This window comes from Pelophylax lessonae, assembly GCF_965119305.1.
Source record: "Pelophylax lessonae genome assembly, chromosome: 7".
Taxonomy (NCBI): Eukaryota; Metazoa; Chordata; class Amphibia; order Anura; family Ranidae; genus Pelophylax; species Pelophylax lessonae.
In genome coordinates this window covers 43,890,341-43,914,928 of record NC_138774.1, presented here as the reverse complement: position 1 = coordinate 43,914,928, position 24,588 = coordinate 43,890,341, and the positions used below count along the sequence as shown (strand labels likewise).

At 46.1% G+C, this 24,588-nt stretch overlaps 1 protein-coding gene across 2 annotated transcripts in view; it reads right to left on the bottom strand.

Moving 5' to 3' along the window:
- Positions 1–7,851: 7,851 nt before the first annotated feature.
- The window catches only part of LOC309560971 (uncharacterized protein), a 73,995-nt gene continuing 57,258 nt past the window's right edge, over positions 7,852–24,588 (bottom strand). For both annotated transcript variants that reach the window (XM_082264674.1, XM_082264675.1), the window contains exons 9-10: positions 13,954–14,037; positions 7,852–9,807 (exon numbers count right to left, since the gene is read on the bottom strand). In XM_082264674.1, coding sequence (XP_082120800.1) covers positions 7,898–9,807; positions 13,954–14,037 — 1,994 coding nt within the window. In that variant the 3' untranslated portion in view covers positions 7,852–7,897. The remainder of the gene's footprint in view (positions 9,808–13,953; positions 14,038–24,588) is intronic.

Sequence of the window (24,588 nt, the reverse complement as noted above, 5' to 3'; positions counted from 1 at the left end):
CAGCCAAGTTGTCTGTGGCTGAGAGAGGTGCTTCCGCATTAGAGGCCCTATGTCAGCAGATTACAGCCCTTACACAATCAGTCCAGAGCTTACAAGATGGCTACTTTCAGCTGGAAGGACGCCTTCACTCCCTCTATGACTTCTGTGGATCCTAACCAAGCTACTAGCCCCACTACCTCTTCAACTGCCAGTTGTTCTGCTACAGCCGCACCTGCTATGGGTTAACCCCCTCCAGAGCCCCCACTCCTGATCGCTTTTCAGGTGACCGACGGAAATTCAGGGCTTTCAAAAATGCTTGTGACCTTTACTTTGCCCTGCAACCAAGGACTTTTTCTCTTGAGAATGTCAAGGTGGGTTTCATCATCTTACTTTTGTCCTGGGCTCATAATCTCCTTGAGCAAAAGAACTCAGTCCTGGATTCAGTTGCCACCTTCTTTGAAGCTATGGCTACCCTATATGATGATGCACAACGGACTGCCACCGCAGAGTCGGCCCTTCATGCTCTTCTACAAGGCAGACGACCGGTGGACGATTACATTGTGGAATTTCGCAAGTGGTCGGCTGATACTGGGTGGAATGATGCCGCCTTAAAATACCAGTTCCGGCAAGGCTTATCTTAGTCTCTCAAGGATAAGTTGGCTAGGATTGAGACTCCCGCCTCATTAGAAAGACTCATCCAAGACTCTATCCAACTAGACCAACGGCTGTGGGAGCGAAGGTCCGAACGCACTCAGACCCTCCGACCCACATGGGTAATGCCAAAGGTTCCTGGATCAACACTCCCAGTCTCTGTTCCCCAGTCCATGAATACGTCCGACTGGGAACCCATGCAAATTGGCCTACTACGCCTTGCTTTAACCCCTGAAGAGAGCTCGCAGACGACAAGATAACTTGTGTCTCTACTGTGGGGCTTCGGGCCACTTCCTTTGCAGTTGTCCTGTTCGCCCAAGTCCAGCCTTCCACGCCCCTCGTACCTCCAGTTATCTGGAACTGTATCCACTCATTTAATTCTCCCCATCTCTGTGCAGGTGGCTGGAAAGGAAGTTAAGCTGCGGGCAATCATTGACTCTGGAGCCTGTAGTTGCTTCCTGGACATCAACCTAGCCAAGAACTTGCGCATAACCCTGAAACTGAAGGAACAAAGACTTGATGTACATTTAGCAGATGGCACTGCTCCTAGCTCTGGACCAGTCACTCAGGAGACTATCCCTGTCCTTGCCACAACAGAAGCAGGCCATCAAGAATTACTGTGCTTTGATGTCATCAGGTCTCCTATATTCCCAGCCATTCTAGGGATACCCTGGCTACTGGCCCACAACCCACAAATCGACTGGCCCAAGGGAGAGATCATCTTTGCATCTTCCTACTGTCGTCAACACTGTGGCATCACCACACCTGTCAACTCTTCAGTGTGTCTCTCTGTTCAACCTACGCCGGATCCCTGTCATGCTGTTCCTTCAGCCTACCTTGACTTCCTTGATGTTTGACAAAAAAGGTGCCGATGCCCTGCCCCCACATCGGTCCTACGACTGCCCAATTGAGTTGCTACCTGGAGCAGAAGTACCCTTCGGCGCATCTTTCCTTTATCCGAGCTGGAGGCCCTCCGACAATATATAAATGAAAACCTTGCCAAAAGGATTCATCCGCCCTTCCTCTTCACCTGCTGAAGCCGGCATTTTCTTCATCGAGAAGGAGGATCGTTCTCTCAGACCATGCATTGATTATAGGGACCTTAATAAAATTAATATCAAGAACAGATACCTACTCTCTCTCGTCTCTGAGTTATTCCAAAGGTTCCGAACAGCCCAGGTTTTCACAAAGTTGGACTTACGGGGGGCCTATAACCTGGTTCGCATTAGGGAAGGTGATGAGTGGAAGACCGCCTTCCAAACACGCTTTGGTCACTTTGAGTACCTTGTGATGCCCTTCGGGCTATGTAACGCCCCCACGACATTCCAACATTTTTGAATGATATTCAAAGAATACCTTGACCTGTTCTTAATCGTCTATCTGGATGACATACTAATTTTCTCAACCTCGCTTGAACTCCATCGAGAGCACGTCAGAAAAGTGTTAAAGACCTTAAGAATCAATGGCATATATGCTAAAGTTGAAAAGTGTGTGTGTTCGAGAAACAATCTATCCAGTTCTTGACTCAATCTCCACGAAGGGATTTCCATGGATCCTCAGAAGGCATCAGCCACCTTGGAGTGGCCTGCACCTTCTGACAAGCAAGGGGTCCAGAGGTTCGTGGGCTTCGCCAATTTTTTATAGGAAATTTATTCTGCATTTCTCGACTATTATTGCCCCGATCACCCAGCTCACTCGCCTGCACTCACGCTTCTCCTGGAAACAAGATTCTCAAGCGGCTTTTGAAAAACTGAATGCTCTCTTCACCTCTGCTCCTGTGTTGCAACATCTAGACCCAGCTCTTCCCTTTGTCCTTGAGGTGGACGCATCCGAAATAGCTACGGAAGCCGTGCTCTCTCAGCGTTAGGGCCCAAAGGCCCTGCTTCACCTAGTAGCATTTTGCTCCAGGAAGCAGAATCAGGCCGAAAGAAACTATGACGTGGGTGACAGAGAAATCCTGGCAATTAAATTCACTCTCGGAGAATGGAGGTACCTGCTGGAGGGCACTAACCATCCAATTATGATCTTCACAGATCACAAAAATTTGGAATATTTAAGATCTGCAAAACGCCTAAGACCTCAACAAGCCAGGTGGGCCTTATTCTTTTCTAGATTTAATTTCCACTTGACATACCACCCAGGTTCCAAAAATGGGAAAGCCGATGCCCTGTCCATGAGGTTCCCCAAATCTACTGAATGTGCTCCTCCAAGCACTATCTTATCTGCCCCAAATTTTTTGCTGATTCAACCCAACCTAAAGGCATCCATTGAACAAGCTTCTGTATCTTGCCCCGAATCCGAACATGACTCATTAAGGAGGCAGGGTGGATTACTTTGGCACCAGGACAAAATCTTTGTACCTCAAGAAGCTAGGTCTCTGGTTCTCAGGATATTCCACGACCACCAACTTGCAGGGCACTTTGAGGCATGTAAAACTAACAAGCTCATTCAGCAGTCCTTTTGGTGGCCTAACCTCAGTCGGGACTGTAGATCCTACGTCAAGTCATGCACGATATGTCTATGTAGCAAAAGCGACAAAGTCAAAGCCTGGGGGTTATGAAGACCCTTGCCTATCCCTAATCGCCCCAGGGAAATTATTTCTATGGATTTTATTGTTGATCTTCCTCCCTCATAAAGATTCAGGACCATCCTGGTTGTGGTAGACAGATCAAAAATGGCCCACTTCATACCAATGATTGGTACTCCCTCTGCAGCGGAAACCTCTCACACATTTATCAAGGAGATCATAAGACTTCATGGACTACCAAAGAACATTGTTTCAGATCGGGGGGTGCAATTCACCTCCAAGTTTTGGAGAGCCCCCTTGTAAATCCTTGGAAGTGGAACTCTGCCTATCATCTGCCTACCATCCCCAAAGTAATGGGCAAACGCAACGCACTAACCAAACCCTCGAGCAATAACTCCGCTGCTTTTCCCCAAGATGACTGGGCATCCCTGCTTCCGCTGGCGAAATCCGCCTACAACGCTGTCCATTCAGCTACAAACCAGTGCCCATTCTGGATTAATTATGGATTCCACCCTGTGGCCCTGCCTGAAATTATGCTTGTAACTTCTTTACCCACCTTACAGGACAGACTTGTTTTCATCCAAAACAATTATCACGTCCTCCAGGAGTCCATAGAGAAAGCCCAAGTGGATTACAAAAAACACTTTGATCATAAACGGAGGGGAAATCCTTCCTTCAAGGTAGGGGACAAAGTTTCGCTGTCTACTGCCAACCTGAAATTGGCCTGCCATTCGCGGAACCTAGGGTCAAAGTATATTGGGCCCTTTTCGGATCAAACGGGTAATTAACCCAGTGGCTAACAAACTATCTTTGCCTGACTCATATAGGATCCATCCTGTTTTTCACACCTCCTTGCTTAAACCAACTGTTCCAGACCCATTTCCAGGGAGAGCGGAGCCACCTCCGCCGCCAATGAGTATTGGTGAGCATACAGAATTCAAGGTATAAGCAATTCTGGACTGCAGGAAGCAAGGGAGACAAACCCAGTTCTTAATTAAATGGAAAGGGTATCCACCCAAAGAAAGCTCATGGGAACCCGAAGCCAATGTACATGCCCCCAGACTCCTCCAAGAGGTTCAGGATAAACACCCAGAGAAAATTGCCCAAATGGGCAGCCAGAGGCTGCCCATCGAGGGGGGCACTGTCAGGGCACAAACACCAGGAGAAGGGCTCTAGGACCCAGCAGCGCTATCAGCAATTTACCTGGGCCTATATAAGGAAGTCTGCCAGTGATTTTAATTGCTGGTTGATCTTCGGCTCCTCCAGTGTGTTATCCTTGTGATATTCAAGTTCCGGTCTCCTGTTACCGACCCGGCTTGCCCTTGACCTGTCTCCTGATTGCTTCCTGTGTACGACCTCGGCTATCCACCTGACCATGTCTGCTCATGTCATTATTGCATTCACGAACACCAGCATTAGGGGTATTTTTGCCTTACGAACAGTAATGCTGTAGGATATTATTACTGCCACTGACACTAATGATGGCTGTTCTTGTAATCCCAATTACTTTAGTGTGCAATGTGAGATGCTTTTTTTTTTAATGGGCTGCTATTGTGTGGAAATCTGGAAGTTGTTTTGGGGGGGGGGGGGGTTCGCACTTAAAGCCCTCCATAATTTTCATGTAGAGCACCACTAATCTAAAGCTCCTTTCCTCTCCAGTCGAACTGTCTCTGGCCTGCTCCCAATACTAATTGGATTTTAGTTCTTTTAGTAAAGGAGGCTCAGCATCACATGTACGCGTTCGAGACTGGTCCACATTCAAATACAATGACAACAGCCCCCGTCACATGACCCAGGTCTTTCCCAGCCTGTTTGCAGGGAAACGTAAGCAGGAGGAGCTTCTAGTCCTCTGCTCACATGTTCAATATTTAAAAAGAAAAAAAAAAGAAAATCACAGCTTTTGGGATACAGAGTAAAAACAAATAATTACTAACAAACAGTTTTATATGGTCATACAAATATACAGTATATTTGAAATTAAATCTTATTTTTGGCAAAAACATGGTGAGAGTGGATTTCTGCCAGTCACAGGCTGTGTCACGCCCCTCCAGTCTGTGTCTTAGAATAAGAGGGAGGTGAAGCATCCATTAATCTACATGTAATATCCCACCCCCCATTGTGTTTAGCTGATTAATAGGTATGGAGGAGGAGGAGGGAGGGAGTGGGCTATCATTTACTACTGTGTGTATGCCCACATATGTTTCACATGGGCTACAGCTTGTAGAAGAAGAGCAGTGTGAACAGCGAGCTTTAACAAATCATTTGCAGAGCTTTCAGCAAACTTTGTTGAAGCTTTTAAAGTACCAGCCAGCTCCAGTTTGTAAATGTTGAAAACAGATCCTCTCAGGCGTGCGGACACTTTAAGCAAGCTGGTAGCAGGCTTCAGAAGGCTTCCAAGAATCTTCAAGAAGTGCTGAAGCCTGCTAGCAGCTTGCTTAAAGTGGCAATCAACACTCCCATGAGGATCTGTGTTCAACATTTACAAACTGGAACTGGATGGTACTTTAAAAGCTTCAACAAAGCTTGCTGAGAGCTCTGCAAATGCTTTGTCAAAGCTTGCTGTTCACACTGCTCTTACACAAGCTGTAGCCCATGTGAAACAGGCCTTAAAGTGATATTAAAGTGATAGTAAACCGCTGTGAGTTTTATTTTTCCTGGAACCTGCAAGGAAAAGCCATAATGTGCTAGAATGCATCGCATTATGTGAAACTTACCTTAGAATGAAGACCTTCCAGTGGCGAGCGGTCACCAGTGTTAATGTCGTTGACTAAATTACAATTAAAACTAAAATGGCATTTTAGTCAAAAGACTAGGAATAAAAGAAAATCAAAACTTGACATCAAATTAACACTACTCTACTGGCCATTTCTAAATTGGCAACACAACTCCATTCAGAGCCTGTAATAATAGCACATTAAAGTTTAAACATGTATTGCACCACCACATAAGCATAAGTAAGGGGCATCTACTAAGCTGCTGAAAAAAAGAAAGAAAAAAAGGCTTTTTTTTAATAATTTTTTTCCTAATATTTAATGTTGGCAATATATTTAGGTATATTGTGCAATGACATTACAGCCAATAGAGTTTACAGTTTTTTGTATTTTAAGTTGCACTTCTGTTTACCAAAAAGCAATATTTTTGATTGTTAATGAAACTTGGTTTTATTTATAAAGAGGTTATTGATCACAATGGCTAAGAGCCGGTTCACATAGGCGCGACCCGACTTGCCGGGGCGACCTGTGCAGTCGCGGTGCGCAGCTCGCACCGCGATCTCGGAGCGGCATGCACGGACTTCATATCATTGAAGTCAATGCAGGTCGCCCCAAAGTAGCTCAGGACCCTTTTTCTAACTGTCGCTCCTATTAGAACGGGTCCTGTGCTAATCTATGGCAGGCGACCCGCGGCGACTTGTCAGGCAACCAGGTCGCCTGACAAGTCGCCCCAGTGTGAACCGGCTCTAAATCTGTGTCTGTAGTGCATGTTCAAACCTTATTATTTATGGTATTAACATTATTACATTTTTACTCCAGGAGTATAAAATTAGTTTGGAAATTCTAGAGAAATGTTTAAATAATGCATTACAAAATACCTAAACCCATTCGATTTGCAGTTGACTAAAATGTACTGGAGATTTTAGTCAACTAAAACATGACTAAAACAATTCAGATGACTAAAACGAAAATAGCATTTTAGTCATAAGACTAGGAATAAAACTAAATCGAAATTTGCTGCCAAAATGAACACTGGCTGTTCGCGCTGACAAGGCTTCCATCTTCACCCGTCTTCCTTCCGGGTTTGCAGACTCCGACTGTGTGAGTGGCCAGAGCACAATGACGTCACTCCCACGCGTATGCACGGGACCCGCCATTTACGTTACAGGACTATGAAGGAACGACTCTAGTGGTCTTTCCTTCAGAGCACTTGCGCCACTGAATTAACCGGCAGCATGTACAGTAAATATCTACTAAAAGGTGCAAGCTTAGGAGATATTTACAGTACCTATAGGCAAGCCCTATTATGGGCTTACCTATACGTACAAATAAATGCATTAGACTTTACTCCCACTTTAAAAAAAGTTTTTTTATTCTATTTTTTTAAAATAACGTGTTATACAGTGATTTTGCACAGAGCAGCCGCAAACCCCTCGCGTTCCCAACCGGTGCTCCTGGCCCCTCCCTCCATGTACCCCCAAGTACAAGCAGCTTGCTGTGGGCAGACTCACTCCTGAGCCACTGTTCTACATGTGTCCATTTAGACACAGAGCCGTGACACAGACCTGCTCACTGGCTGTGACCGTCTCAGCCAATGAGGGGGGATAGTCCCCAGGGAAAGGAGGCTCTCACACACATTGCTGGATCTTGATGGGGCTCAGGTGCTGCTGCACAAAGAAGGTTTTTTTACCTTCATGCATAAAATGCATGAAGGTAAAAAACCTTGAGCTTTTGGAACCACTTTAAGGTTGAACACCTCAGAATAATTGCAAATTGATGCCGTTTAGCTTCATCTGCCCACCCACTGACATGCATAAAGCAACAATGAAAAGTGAAGGGCTACAGTAAAGGTCATACGTTGTAATTTGCAGCACCTTGAAACATTACATTTTAATGATTAAACCAGGCACCGAATAGGTCCATAAATAAAAAGGCAAAACATTTTGAAAATAGTTCATTGAATAAAAACAGAAAACACAGATATTAACAAAAGTAAACTATTTATATTTAAAAAAACAAAAGGTAAAAGTCAGAGTTTTTGTACACAGTGTGTCCTCCTCTGGTGCTTTAACAAATAAGACCTCACCGTAAACTCTTTCCCACACCCGTTACAGGAGAATAACTGCCCTGACCGGTGAACAGCCTGGTGGCGTGCAACGTGGGATTGGCTAGTGAAGCCTTTGCCGCACAGAGGGCACAAAAAGGGGCGTTCACCCGTGTGAGATCTAATGTGACAGTTGAGCGTAGACTTCTGTGCAAAACATTTTCCACATTCCGGGCAGCCGAAAGGCCTCTCTCCCGTATGGGTTCGCATGTGCTTGACCAGGCAGCCATTGTAGAGGAAGCTCTTACCGCACTCGGCACAGATGTGTGGACGTTCCTCCGGATTTGATTTCCACTGTTCCTCATTTAGGAGGTCATCTTCATCCGACATCTCACCAAATGATTCATCCGTGATGGAGGACTCACTAAGAGAGACATCTATAGATACGTTTTCATTCAAGGAGACACCTGTTATGGGCCTGTTGCTAGGGGAGATATAGCTTATGGACTCACTTAACGGAACATCTTTATCTGGTGTATTGCCTAATAAGCCATCTCTTATAAAGCCCTGACCTAACGAAGATTCTTTATTGGGTGGTGCACCAGTAGCATCTCTTAAAACATCAATAACAGCGACATCTTTAGCAGATTTATTAAGCGAGGCTTCGTTAACTGGAGCCTTGTGCAACATGACATCTCCGGCGGGCCTACCATCAAGCAAGATATCAAAAACTGGGATCTTGCCAACATCTCTACTAGTGCTTTCAATGGCTGAAACACCAACGTTCGGCACCCTGATGTCCATAGCAGTCTTCTCAGTAAACAGGCCATCATTAGTGGGTTTATAATTATCCGCCTCCCCAGAAAGTGCCAGGGTCTTTTCACCACTGTCACATTTCAGTCGAGCCAATTGGTCAATCAGCCTTTCCTTGGCGTGAATTTTCATGTGCATCTCATAATTGAATTTCTTGCTAAAGCACTTCTGACATTCCGTACAAACAAAAGGCTTTTCATCCTCGTGTAGCCGCCGGTGGCTGTTAAGACTGGAGCTTTGGGCAAACCGTCTACCACATAGATCGCAGACGTACGGTTTTTCACCTGTGTGAACGCGCATGTGTTTAATTAGACAGCCGTTGTATAGGAACCTCTTTCCACATTCCGGGCAGGCGTGAGGACGCTCCATGGTGTGAGCTCTGATGTGCCTTTCACACGCAGCTTTTGTGGGGAAGAGTTTTTCGCACAGAGTACACGGGTAAAGCTCTTCGCCAGAGTGGAGACGCAAGTGCATTTCAAAGTTTGACTGTTTTGCAAAACATTTGCCGCACTGCGGACAAGGTACAAGTCTATCTCGTATATGGATGAGCCGGTGCCTGTCGAGACCAGACTTGGAGTAAAGGCATTTGCCGCACTGATTGCACAGCCACTGCTTATCCCCTTTGTGGGTCCTCATGTGGGTATCCAATTCAGTCTGTGTGCCAAAACACTGACCACACTCCTCACATATGCGTATCTTGTCTTCCAGGTGCAGCAACAGATGTCCTTCAAGAGCTGACTTATCTGAAAACTGTTCCCCACATTCTGGGCAAACATTGTCATGCATTTTCTGATGCTCAAAGAATTCTGAGACACCCTCAAACGTTTCTGGACACACAGGGCAAATGAACCGCAGGTCTCTAGGAGTTATTTGCTGAGTACGGTGCTGTTTTACAGATGGGTTAGGGTGGGAGGACTGCACAGAAGTTTTATGGTCTTGCTGATCCTGACCACAAGGGGAATGGGAGGACTTGTCATTGTGGCTGTTTGTTGCCACCCTCTTCACAAACCAGTAGTTTACCTCTGCCTTGCTGGATGGGTCTTGTTGGGGCAATGGGGTGACCACATCTTCTACTATCCACTCTGCAGAAAAAAAAAAAAAATGAACACGTTAACCAATTGTAATCTAAAGAGCTGTTCACATGGCCCTTTTTTCTTGCTTTGTTCTCCTCTGTCTGCCTCCTATGAAGCAGGAGTAAAGCCCCGTACACACGTGTCGAAAATTGGCAGGGAATTTTCGGCAAACGTCCGATCTGCCGATTTTCGGCTTGTTAGTATGATGCTTCCGACAACCGACTCCGACTTTTCGGCCGAAAAAAATCTGGTGTGCAGACTAAAAATTTTTGTTGGCCGTCAACACAACAGCCGATTTTCCGTCAGTCAGTACAGATTTCGCCAGACAAAAATCTGATGAGCAAGACTGGGCATGCTCAGAGAAGAAAAAACACACGGAAAGTAAACCATCACATGACATCACTTCTGAAGTAGAATTTTGTTGGGCGAGAAAATTCGTGTGCAGTCTAGGCACATTCCAACCAACAAAAGTCGGAAGATTGGTCGGCCGATAATCGTTGCGTGTGTACGAGGCTTAAGAATATAGATAACCTTTTTTTTTTTAAGCAGACAGATTTAGAGGACATGACCTTGAAGAAAACCTGTACTGAAAGAAAGATGGACCACTGCTTATTTCCTAAAAATGCTAGTTACTTGGCTGTGTGGTTTCATGCTTTGAAACACCAAAACATTATTAAACTTAGAATCAAAGTGATAGGAAAGTCATTTTTTTTTATTAAAAAACAAACAAAAAACCCAATGTCATACTTACCTGCTTTGTGTAATGGTTTTGCACAGAGCAGCCCGGATCCTCCTCTTCTCGGGTCCAACATCGGCACTCCTGGCCCCTCCTTCCTGCCGAGTGCCCCCGCAGCAAGGAGCTTGCTATGGAGGCACCCGAGCTGAGCCACTGCTCTGTTTCCATTTAGACACAGAGCTGCAGCTTGGCCCCGCCCCCTTCATCTTGATGCAGCCAGGGGAGGAGTGAAAGGTAATATTATAGACCAGGAGTTCCCAAACTGTGGGTCGCGACCCACCCGGATTTTGCTTTCTCCTTCTATATACTGCACTCTTCCATCCTGTACTCCCTCCCTCTACCCGGCAACTGATGTTCATCCCTGTATTTATTTTAGGATTGAACAGAGAGATGAGATCATCCAATCAGCACACAGATTCCTGACTCAGCGTGTGACTCTCCCTGAGCTGTGTGCGGGGGACGGTTCTGTGTTTTAAAGTCTATGAGAAGGAAGAAGATGACCCCCCTCATCCTGATTATCAGGGTGTCAGGAGTGTATTGTGGGGAGTCTGTTTTATTTATAAATATGGTGGCATATATATATATCCTGATATTAGGAGAGAGACCATGTCATATATGGAGAGTGGTAATTTCACACCTGTACAGATATCTCCTGTATATGGGGAGTAGGGATTTGCCCCCTTAACGACAGGCCATTTTTTGCGAATTCGGCACTTTGTTACTTGCGATGCTGTACCTGTCCGTATGCTGTACCTAAATAAAATTGACGTCCTTATTTTCCCACAAATAGAGCTTTCTTTTGGTGGTATTTGATCATAATAAATTGAAAAGTAGTAAATTGATATTTTTAATTTAACATCCCCTCCCTTTAAAATATGCATTATTATTATTTGCATTTATATAGCACCAACAAATTCTGTAACGTTTTACAATATTCAATTACAAGCAAGTGGGTACCGAAAAATAACTGTATTCGGAAATAAGTCTTGGCCCAAAAAAGGTTTGGGAAGCTCTGTTAGAGAGGATCACTTGAGTGAAAATGCAGGCCCTGCTGATATCATATCTAAGATAGTGGCCTTGAGCAGCAGTGTCAGGGTTTATTAAAGAGGAAATTTACCCCCCCCCCCCTTAAAAATGTGGTTTCCCTGGGGCTGATCATTTCCTGATTATTGATTTGCCATTTCTGTGGAGGTGTCCATCTTGGTAGAGAAAGGGCTCTGCTTCCTCACCTCAGAGCCTCCAGCAAGGAGAACAATAAGCAGCACATTAGTGGCATCACCAAATCTCACTACAAATCTCCTAAGGGCCCTTTCACAGTTGTGTGACTTGTCCTGTGACTTGGGACTGCTAAGTCACATGACAAGCCGTACCCCATGATTTACAATGAATGCCATTCATATCTGTGCGACTTCAAAGTAGTCCCTGTACTACTTTGGTCTGACTTTAATGCGACTTGAGGTCCTTAGACCTCAAGATTACACAGGCATTGCTTCAGGTTGTGAAAGGGGCCTACGACTAGCAGTCAGAGGCTGCAAAAATATAAAGCTATGGGGCTACATTACAGGAGTGCCTAGGCACCCTTACACCATACCAGGGGGTACACTGCCATTTTTCAGGAGAAATTCTAACCAAGAGATACATATTGTGGGTACTGCTTAGGTACAATTAAAACTTCTAGATGTTCCATAGAATATAGCAAATCTTCATTGTTTTTTTTTTAGTTCAGGTCCACTTTAAAAGGACCAGTAGACAAAGTACAAAGTACCCCCTCCTAAGATGAATACTTACCTTGCAGTCAAACCTGCAGTCTCCTGTGGGCACATCTTCAGTGTGTAGAATGCAAAATGTACAGTAGGTTCCCAAAGGGTTCTATGGGACCATCTTTAATTGTCTCTTGTCTTGGGAAAGGGTCCTATAGAACCCCCTGTGGCCAGCTCACTGAAAATCTGCCAGCAGGATGTAAACACAGCAAAAAAGAAAACTGCAATTTGTTTGACATAGGCAGTTGGCAAGTGGTTAAAGTAGAACGACGATTTACGTTGGCAGTCAGCCCCTCACAGGCAAAGCGACGTAGTACTACGTCGCTAGCCTGTGAGGCTCTAGGGAGCGAGCGCGCACCGCCGGAGGCGCGCTCCCGCTCGCTCACGGACCCCCCCGTGCGTGTGCCCGGCGGACCCGATGTCTGCCGGTCACTCGCGATCGTCCGTTAGAGCGGGAGAAAGGCAGGCGGCTAATGTAAACAAAGCCGCCTGTCATTCTCCCCTGTGTAAGAATGGTGATCATACGGTTCTGCTATGTAGGACCGTTGATCTCTGTTCTTACACCAGTAGCCACATCCAATCACAGTTAGAAGCACGCCCCTAGGGACACACTTAACCCCTCCCTCTCAAATAAAGTTAACTCCTTCCCTGCCAGTGTCATTTTTACAGTAACAGTGCATATGTATATGGACAATAAGGAGTGATAAATATGTTAAGATGATCAATCTCATAGATACACTCACCCTGCGCTTAAACGAATACAAGATGGCACAATGATAAATAATATTGACTTGACGTCAGAGTGCATATGTATAGCACTGATTATTGTAGTAATGTCACCGGTAACCCCAAAAGTGTCAAAAATGTGAGTCAAGGGTCCGATCTGTCTGCCGCAATCCCGCAAAAAAAAAAAAAAAAAAAAAAAAAAAAATCGCAGATCGCCGCCATTACTCTTAAAAAAAAGAAAAAACAACAACAAAGATGACAAGAATCTTTCCCTTAGTTAGTAAACGCAATAACTTTTGCGCAAACCAATCAAAATACGCTTTTTGCGATTTTTTTTTTACCAAACATATGTAGCATAAAACAAATTGGCCTAAAATGTTAAAAAATTTAGATTTTTACATTTTTTTGGGGGGAATTTCATATAAAAAAAAAATGTGAAAAATATTGTTATTTTTGCAAAAATGACGCTCTTTTTTTGTTTATAGCGCATGATCAAAAAAATCGCACAGGTGATCAAATACCACCAAAAGAAAGCTCTGTGGGAAAAAAAGGTCGTCAAATTAGTTTAGGTACGGCGTCGCACGACCGCGCAATTGTCCGTTAAAGTCACGCAGTGCCAAATCGCAAAATACCCCCTGGTCAGGAAGGGGGTAAAATCTTCCGGGGCTTAAGTGGTTAAAATACTTGCACATCCAACAAAGAAAAGATCAGATATTTGAATGTAATTTTCAGTATTTGTAAATCTGCTGCTTTCCCTATAGTGTCTCCTGAGAGTGTCAGATGCCTGCCTGTCCCCTGCCATACGCTGCAGTTCCAGTCACTCGTCTCTACATCTATACTGTGTCCTGTAGACGTGCGGAACTGCGTAATGACAAATATTTAAAAAATAATCAATTTACAGTCTTCTAAAAATATATAAAAATCTTCCCTTACCAATTTCAGCAACACCTTCAACAGTCATTGGTTGGGCATCATTGCCATTTGAAGGGGTGTTGCTTTTTGTCGTCTTCACATCCGCTGTGGGCAAGAACATATATTAATTTTTCCCATCAGTTTAACCTTCTAGCGAAATGTATTATTGTCTCCAAATGTATTATTGTCTCCACAATTAGTGTTGAGCGAACACGGACTGTATTATTCGTGTTCGTACCGAATAATTGGATTTTTTGTACCCGAACACGGACACGGACACTTTACTGTATGTTCGGGTAAAAATCCGTGTTCGGTCGTTTTATTTCCGGGTTTTGCATGCTTTGGCGCTCTTTTCATGGCGGGCTTTCAACAGCCAATCAACAATCGTTTAACTGGTGTGCCTTAAGCCATCCCAGCCATGCCTGCAAATGTCTCAGTAGCTGTGATTGGCCGTCTGAAGCATGTGACCAAGTCTTTATAAGTTCGAGGCAGCCGCAGCGGCGTCATTATGCTGCTTAGATTCAGGGACAGAGCACACATCAACGTGCTGGCTGCTGATTAGGGAAAGATAGGCAGGAAAAAACCATTTGTGTCCGGATAGAATTGAGGGACAGGTCGGAGTGTTTAGGCAGGGCGAGTTGTAGGCATTTTAGGGATAGAGTCTGCTGAATTATATAGGGTCAGTGTCTTCTACAAACTACAATCGATATTGCTGTGTGGGGGGTGGGGTCTGCACTCAATCCTGATCTACGATCTCTTCTCAATCCTGTTAGGGACAGAGTCTGCTGAATTTTAGGGAAACTGTGTTCTACAAACTACAATCGATATTGCTGTGTGGTGTGGGATTGGAGATAGGCAGGTGTCAGTGATCCACATCCATTTTTCTGTGTGTGAGCTGCAGTGAACACAATCTTTTTGGGCTGCAGTGAACACAATCTTTTTGGGCTGCAGTGAACACAATCTTTTTGGGCTGCAGTGAACACAATCTTTTTGGGGTGCAGTGAACAAAATCTTTTTGGGGTGCAGTGAACACAATCCTTTTTGGTGTGCAGTGAACACAATCTTTGTGGGGTGCAGTGAACAAAATCCTTTGTGGGGTGCAGTGAACACAATCTTTTTGGGGTGCAGTGAACAAAATCCTTTTTGGGGTGCAGTGAACAACATCCTTTTTGGGGTGCAGTGAACACAATCTTTTTGGGGTGCAGTGAACAAAATCCTTTGTGGGGTGCAGTGAACACAATCTTTTTGGGGTGCAGTGAACACAATCTTTTTGGGGTGGAGTGAACAACATCCTTTTTGGGGTGCAGTGAACAAAATCATTTTTGGGGTGCAGTGAACAAAATCATTTTTGGGGTGCAGTGAACACAATCTTTTTGGGGTGCAGTGAACACAATCTTTGTGGGGTGCAGTGAACACAATCTTTTTGGGGTGGAGTGAACAACATCCTTTTTGGGGTGCAGTGAACAACATCCTTTTTGGGGTGCAGTGAACACAATCTTTTTGGGGTGCAGTGAACACAATCTTTGTGGGGTACAGTGAACACAATCTTTGTGGGGTACAGTGAACAGAATCTTTGTGGGGTGCAGTGAACACAATCTTTGGGGGGTACAGTGAACACAATCTTTGTGAGGTGCAGTGAACACAATCTTTGTGGGGTGCAGTGAACACAATCATTGTGGGGTGCAGTGAACTCAATCTTTGTGGGGTACAGTGAACACAATCTCATACTGAAGGTTTGAGGGTGCTGCCTGTTCCATACTCCCCCTACTCCTCATCTAGCCTTTTAGGGGTACAAACAATAGTAATTGGGGCCTAGTGTGGTTGTGTACGTGTGATATACATACACTTTTTTGGGATCATATTTTCTATTCCGCTATTTAATCAAAAACCTTTGGGGATCAGTTAAATTGGGGGATAGTCTGTGTTGGTACGTGTGAGAGAGATCCACCTTTCCAAGTTGTTGGGGTTCATCTCATACTTCTGAAGGTTTGAGGGTGCTGCCTGTTCCATACTCCCCCTACTCCTAGCCTTTTAGGGGTACAAACAATAGTAATTGGGGCCTAGTGTGGTTGTGTACGTGTGATATACATACACTTTTTTGGGATCATATTTTCTATTCCGCTATTTAATCAAAAACCTTTGGGGATCAGTTAAATTGGGGGATAGTCTGTGTTGGTACGTGTGAGAGAGATCCACCTTTCCAAGTTGTTGGGGTTCATCTCATACTTCTGAAGGTTTGAGGGTGCTGCCTGTTCCATACTCCCCCTACTCCTAGCCTTTTAGGGGTACAAACAATAGTAATTGGGGCCTAGTGTGGTTGTGTACGTGTGATATACATACACTTTTTTGGGATCATATTTTCTATTCCGCTATTTAATCAAAAACCTTTGGGGATCAGTTAAATTGGGGGATAGTCTGTGTTGGTACGTGTGAGAGAGATCCACCTTTCCAAGTTGTTGGGGTTCATCTCATACTTCTGAAGGTTTGAGGGTGCTGCCTGTTCCATACTCCCCCTACTCCTAGCCTTTTAGGGGTACAAACAATAGTAATTGGGGCCTAGTGTGGTTGTGTACGTGTGATATACATACACTTTTTTGGGATCATATTTTCTATTCCGCTATTTAATCAAAAACCTTTGGGGATCAGTTAAATTGGGGGATAGTCTGTGTTGGTACGTGTGAGAGAGATCCACCTTTCCAAGTTGTTGGGGTTCATCTCATACTTCTGAAGGTTTGAGGGTGCTGCCTGTTCCATACTCCCCCTACTCCTAGCCTTTTAGGGGTACAAACAATAGTAATTGGGGCCTAGTGTGGTTGTGTACGTGTGATATACATACACTTTTTTGGGATCATATTTTCTATTCCGCTATTTAATCAAAAACCTTTGGGGATCAGTTAAATTGGGGGATAGTCTGTGTTGGTACGTGTGAGAGAGATCCACCTTTCCAAGTTGTTGGGGTTCATCTCATACTTCTGAAGGTTTGAGGGTGCTGCCTGTTCCATACTCCCCCTACTCCTAGCCTTTTAGGGGTACAAACAATAGTAATTGGGGCCTAGTGTGGTTGTGTACGTGTGATATACATACACTTTTTTGGGATCATATTTTCTATTCCGCTATTTAATCAAAAACCTTTGGGGATCAGTTAAATTGGGGGATAGTCTGTGTTGGTACGTGTGAGAGAGATCCACCTTTCCAAGTTGTTGGGGTTCATCTCATACTTCTGAAGGTTTGAGGGTGCTGCCTGTTCCATACTCCCCCTACTCCTAGCCTTTTAGGGGTACAAACAATAGTAATTGGGGCCTAGTGTGGTTGTGTACGTGTGATATACATACACTTTTTTGGGATCATATTTTCTATTCCGCTATTTAATCAAAAACCTTTGGGGATCAGTTAAATTGGGGGATAGTCTGTGTTGGTACGTGTGAGAGAGATCCACCTTTCCAAGTTGTTGAGGTTCATCTCATACTTCTGAAGGTTTGAGGGTGCTGCCTGTTCCATACCCCCCCTACTCCTCATCTAGCCTTTTAGGGGTACAAACAATAGTAATTGGGGCCTAGTGTGGTTGTGTACGTGCGAGATACATACACTTTTTTTGATCATATTTCCTATTCCGCTATTCAATAAAAACCTTTGAGGATCAATTGAATTGCGGGATAGTCTGTGTCGGTACGTGTGAGAGAGATCCACCTTTCCAAGTTGTTGGGGTTCATCTCATACTTCTGAAGGTTTGAGGGTGCTGCCTGTTCCATACCCCCCCTACTCCTCATCTAGCCTTTTAGGGGTACAAACAATAGTAATTGGGGCCTAGTGTGGTTGTGTACGTGCGAGATACATACACTTTTTTTGATCATATTTCCTATTCCGCTATTCAATAAAAACCTTTGAGGATCAATTGAATTGCGGGATAGTCTGTGTCGGTACGTGTGAGAGAGATCCACCTTTCCAAGTTGTTGGGGTTCATCTCATACTTCTGAAGGTTTGAGGGTGCTGCCTGTTCCATACCCCCCCTACTCCTCATCTAGCCTTTTAGGGGTACAAACAATAGTAATTGGGGCCTAGTGTGGTTGTGTACGTGCGAGATACATACACTTTTTTTGATCATATTTCCTATTCCGCTATTCAATAAAAACCTTTGAGGATCAATTGAATTGCGGGATAGTCTGTGTCGGTACGTGTGAGAGAGATCCACCTTTCCAAGTTGTTGGGGTTCATCTCATACTTCTGAAGGTTTGAGGGTGCTGCCTGTTCCATACTCCCCCTACTCCTCATCTAGCCTTTTAGGGGTACAAACAATAGTAATTGGGGCCTAGTGTGGTTGTGTACGTGTGATATACATACACTTTTTTTGGATCATATTTTCTATTCCGCTATTCAATAAAAACCTTTCTAGGGCAAGATCTTAAATTACAGAAATATGAGGAGACCGTCAAATAAGGGCCGTGGCCTGGGTCGTGGTGCTGCTGGTAGAGCTCCTGTTGCAAGGAGAGGACATGGTCGATCTGTGCCAGCTACACGCACAAGTGAAACACCTTCCTCAAGTGTGAGTAGGCGACAGAACCTGCATCAGTATTTGGTAGGGCATCAAACGCCCCTAGAAGTGATGAGGCCAGAACAAGTTGAGGCGATAGTAGATTGGTTTGCTGCTGACAGTGCCTCCAGTTCCTTCACATTGTCTCCCACCCAGTCTACTGCAGAAAGGTCAGAGTTGGCACCTGCAGCCAATGTCCAACCGTCTTTCACCTCACCCCCTTGCAAATCAGGCCAGCAGTCTGAGCCCCAAGCCATACAGCAGTCTCTTATTCTTTTTGAGGACTCTGTCAGCAGGGTTTCCCAGGGCCATCCACCTAGCCCTGCCCCAGAAGTGGAAGAGATTGAGTGCAGCGATGCCCAACCACTTATTTCTCAAGATGAGTACATGCAAGGATCATCGCAGCACGTCTCCGATGATGACGAAACGCAGGTGCCAACTGCTGCGGCGTTCAGCATTGTGGAGACCGACAAGGAGGGCAGGGGTGAAGACTGGGTGGAAGATGATGTGGAGGACGATGAGGTCCTCGACCACACATGGAATGAACGTCATGCAGGTGAACTGAGTAGTTTGGAGGAAGAGGCGGTGGTCGCACAGAGCCACCAGCACAGCAGAAGAGGGAGCAGGGTGCAGAAGCGGAGCGGCCGTGCCCTAGACACTACGCCCGCTACTGCCCAACGCAGCAAGGGAACGAGCGCACCAAAGTCAGCTCAAAGGAGTTCTCTAGCGTGGAAGTTCTTTAGAAAATGTGCTGATGACAGGACACGAGTGGTTTGCACCCTGTGCAATCAGAGCTTGAAGCGAGGCATGAACCTTCTCAACCTGAGCACAACCTGCATGATCAGGCATCTAAGTGCAAAGCACGAGCTGCAGTGGAGTACACACCTTCAAAACCAAGAAACGTCTCTGGCTCATCCTGCTTCCTCTTCTGCTGCAGTCTCGGCCGCTCCAGCCACATCTGTAGTGATACCGGCACCTGCCACCCCGCAAACAGACGATCTGTCAGCAACACCACCACCTGGGTCACCAACAACCATCTCCACAATGTCCCGTGGAAGCGTTCAGCTTTCCATCTCCCAAACACTTGAGAGGAAGAGGAAGTACCCCCCTACCCACCCGCGATCCCTGGCCCTGAATGCCAGCATTTCAAAATTATTGGCCTTTGAAATGCTGTCATTCCGTCTGGTGGAGACGCACAGTTTTAAAAACCTTATGTCGGTGGCTGTCCCACAGTACGTCGTGCCCAGCCGCCACTACTTTTCCAGGCAAGCCATCCCTTCCCTGCACAACCAAGTGGGGGAAAAAATCAGGTGTGCACTGCGCAACGCCATCTGTGCCAAGGTCCACCTAACTACGGATACGTGGACCAGTAAGCACGGTCAGGGGCGTTATATCTCCCTAACGGCACACTGGGTAAATGCAGTGGCGGATGGGCCTGAGGCGGATAGCAATTTGGCGCATGTCCTTCCACCACCGAGGATTGCAGGGCGCTTCAGTTTGCCTCCTGTTCCTAACTCCTCCTACTCCGCTTCCTCATCCTCTACCGCCTCCTCATCCAGACAGCGTAACACCTTCACCACCAACTTCAGCACGGCCAGGGGTAAACGACAGCAGGCAGTTTTACAACTTGCCTGTTTGGGGGACAAACCACACACCGCGCAGGAGTTGTGGAGGAGCATGGAACAGCAGACAAATGAGTGGTTGCTGCCAGCGAGCCTCAAGCCCGGCCTGGTGGTGTGCGATAACGGGCGAAATCTCATAGCAGCTCTGGGCCTAGCCGGTTTGACGCACATCCCTTGCCTGGCGCATGTGCTGAATTTGGTGGTGCAGAGGTTCCTTAAAAACGACCCCGATATGTCAGAGCTGCTGCAGAAAGTGCGGGCCGTTTGTGCGCACTTTCGGCGTTCTCACCCTGCTGCTGCTCGCCTGGCAGCGCTGCAGCGTAACTTCGGCCTTCCCGCTCACCGCCTCATATGTGACGTGCCCACAAGGTGGAACTCCACCTTGCACATGCTGGAAAGACTGTGCGAGCAGCAGCAGGCCATAGTGGAGTTTCAGCTGCAGCACGCACGCGTGAGTCGCTCTGCGGAACAGCACCACTTCACCACCAATAACTGGGCCTCCATGCGAGACCTGTGTGCCTTGTTGCGCTGTTTTGAGTACTCCACCAACATGGCCAGTGGCAATGACGCCGTTCTCAGCTTAACTATCCCACTTCTATGCCTCCTTGAAAAAACAATTCGGGCGATGATGGAAGAGGATGTGGCACAGGATGAGGAGGAGGAGGAGGATGAAGAGGTAACATTTCCAAGGCTTTCAGGGCAGTCATTCGCAAGGGGCTCCGAGGGTGGGTTCCTGCACACGCAAACGCCAGGGACGCAATTGTCCAGCAGGGGCACAGTTCTGGAGGATGAGGAGGATGAGGAGGAGGAGGAGCTGGAGGAGGAGATGGAACCATGTTCACAGCAGGGTGGCACCCAGGCCAGCTCATGGCCATCACTGGTGCGTGGCTGGGGGGATACAGAGGACACGGACCATACACCTCCCACAGAGGACAGCCTTTCGTTGCCTCTGGGCAGCCTGGCACACATGAGCGATTACATGCTGCAGTGTCTCCACAACGACCGCCGAGTTGCCCACATTCTAACTTGTGCTGATTACTGGGTGGCCACGCTGCTGGATCCCCGTTACAAGGACAACGTACCGTCCTTAATTCACTCACTGGAGCGCGATCGCAAGATGCGCGAGTACAAGCGCACGCTGGTAGACGCCATGCTGCTGGCATTCCCATCTGACAGCGGGGCCACAGTGGAAGCACAAGGCAGAGGAGGAGGAGGAGGAGGTCGCCAACGCAACCAGGGCACCGCCAGCACCTCAGAAGGCAGGGTTAGCATGGCCGAAATGTGGAAAAGCTTTGTCAGCACGCCACAACAAACAGCAGCACCAGCAGCTCAGATGGAACGTCTTAGCAGGAGGCAGCATTTTACCAACATGGTGGAGCAGTATGTGTGCACACGCCTACATGTAGTGAATGACGGGTCTGCCCCCTTCAACTTCTGGGTCTCCAAATTGGGCACATGGCCTGAGCTTGCCCTTTACGCCTTGGAGGTGCTGGCGTGCCCTGCAGCCAGTGTATTATCTGAACGGGTATTTAGCACGGCTGGGGGCGTTATAACAGACAAGCGCAGCCGCCTGTCCAGAGACAATGTGGACAAGCTCACGTTCATTAAAATGAACCAGGCATGGATCCCACGGGACTTTTCCGTACCTTATGCAGAATAGCAATGGATACCGACCTTACCCACCCATTGTTCCATTTTTGCTCTTTCTCACTCTTTTGGGGTGTACCCTCATTTAAAATTTGTGAAAAGAAGCAGTGTTGGCTACCTCGTCCTCCTCCTCAGGGCCAGATTAATGTAGGGGCTATTGGAGCTGCAGCTCCAGGCCCCTACCTTTTATATAGGCCCCGGGTTGGCCATATTCACTGTTACCGCTCTTCTGTCACTTGTAAACACAGAAGTCTGGCTTCTATGCTCGCTTCCCCAGGCAGCACCCTCAGAACCTCCCCACACAGCGTGAAGGCCGGACAAGGAGGGACAGTTGGCGATGCATGGATGTGTTTATGGGCTTCAGAGACAGCATCCCATGTTGAATTAGGCATGCATGGCTGCACCCTTCCTCCTCTGGGTGCATGGCAAGGCACGGCCCTAAGGCCCTTCAAAATCCTCAGCACCAAGCCCATGATGCTGTTAATCCGGCCCTGGTCCTCCTCCACCGCCGCTTCCACCTACACCGCCCATAGGTGTGCGCAGCCTATTGCATTAAGGTGTGCACCCCAAAGTTGAAATACACATGCATGTGTTTGCCAGCAGGGAGAGTAATGTATCGGGGCCATGTACCTGTAGGCAAGGAGAAATAGAGCAGAGCAGGTCCCAGGGAGATCTTTCCCATCTCCTCACTGGCAATGCTATGTGCCCTAGGTGATTAGGGTGTGCCCAGGCACACCCAGCACACCCTGTGCGCACGCCTATGTCACCGCCACATCCACCACCACCTCAACCTCCCTCCTACTCCATGTGGGCCTCGTCCTTCAGAGATGAAGAAGAACATTGTTTTATTTTTCTGTTTTTTTTTGTTGTTTTAAGTTATTTCCCTATCCACATTTGTTTGCAGAGCACTTGCCATGCTCTTAATTACGTTTTGCTGCCATTTGCAGCACTCTAGCCCTTTCCTTTGGTGTTTTAGAGCCATTTTAGTGCCTTAAAGTTCGGGTCCCCATTGACTTCAATGGGGTTCGGTGTCCGGGAAAAGTTCGGTAAAAGTCCGGGACACGGACCCGGACTTTTTTTTAAAGTTCGGCCGAACCCGTCGAACACGGACATCTAGGTGTCCGCTCAACCCTATCCACAATCCTTATAAACCTCCATAATCGGTGGTAAAATGTGTGATTCAGTGACTTCAGAAGGGTCCTGCATTATCCCAATGTTTGGAAAATCACAGACAGCGGAGTTGATTTACTGCGGCTGCTCTAGAACTTAGTAAATTAGTAGAAGCTCTGCTAAATTCCATCATCCAATCATGAGCAGACTAAAGTCTTGTTTTTTTTTACTTCCCTTGCATGTGATTGGGTATTTTTTGCAAAGTGAAGCTTTACCTCATTTACTAAACTGGAGAAATTGCGCTTGCAGAGTGCAATGTGCACAGTCTAGTTGCCTTTAGTAAATCAACCCCTCTGTGTGTCTTATTTAACAAGCGAACATTGATGTTCCCTTCTACAGATACTACATTCTACTGACTACTGAGGAAGCAAAGAAAGACCCTGTCACCAGCTTTAAAAAAACGCATGTAAAAGCCACAGGAAAGTATTTTAAACGTTTACCTGCAGTGTTTTTATCGTTCCATAAACTATATTTTTACCTTGTAATGTGCCTCTCAACTTGCTAGAAAATGTGGCTACTTCATGAAGAGCAGTATTAATTTTGGCATCAAATTTTATATTCTTTTTAGTTCTAGTCTTGACTAAAATGCCATTTTACGTTTAGTTCCATTTTAGTCATCTGCAGCGGTTTTAGTTGTATTTCAGTCAACTAAAATCTATTGTGTTTAGGTAAAGTGTACTCCATTATTTAAGCATTTCTATAGTTTTCAAATTCGTATACTCCTGGAGTAAAAAAAAAAAAAAAAAAATCAAATATGTTATTATTTATGGTATTAGGTTTGAACAAACTCACAGATACAGATTTAGCCACTCTGGATGGTCTGAGGAGGGCTGTATTGCTGCACAGTGCTCTGGATGGTGCTATGAGGAGGCATGTAATGCACACAGTGCTCTGGACATGGATAGTCTGAAGAAGGATGGTGGTCTCAGGTCTGTGGGAATGGTCTGTATTGCACAGTGTTCTGGATGCCGGTGGTGGTCACTCGTCAGAGGAGGCCTGTAATGCTGCACAGTGTTGGATGGTGGTCTCAGGTCTGTGGGATGGTCTGTATTGCACAGTGCTCTGGATGCCGGTGGTGGTCACTGGTCAGAGGAGGCCTGTAATGCAGCAGTGCTGGATGGTCATTTCAGGTCTGTGGGATCTTCATCGGGTCCTTTTCTGGGTTGCGTATCTTCAGCCATCCTAAATTGCTGGCCAAGAGTGACATAACTCAGCCTGACGACTTCTTTTTATGACAAAACGTGCAGGGCGGAAAGTGACATGCAACGCCATCACGCAAGGGGCAGTGGCTGGGTACAGGAGTTTACTTTATTTGCTTTTACGGAATTGCCGGTTTCTTCTTACCACACGAGTATAAAACCTGTGTGTTTTTAATAAACTGAGTTCTTATATTACTACACCATGAGGCTGTTTATTATTATTTTTGGATTGTCTACCAAGGAAGGGAGGAGCATTATTTGAATAAGCTGCCTGTTGTTTTGTTTTCAAGCGCTAAATGACGACCGATTTTCCAGGGGCAACCTAAAAAGTGATTTTAGTCTTGTTTTTTTTTTTTTTTTTTTTTTTTAGTTAAAGCGGAGTTCCGGCCACCCAAAAAAAATTTCTCTTACGTCCTCCGACAGTCGCCGCCTCTTCATATTCGTCACATATGGGGGTATTAGACTTTGCTCCGAAGGAGTAGCTAGGCAA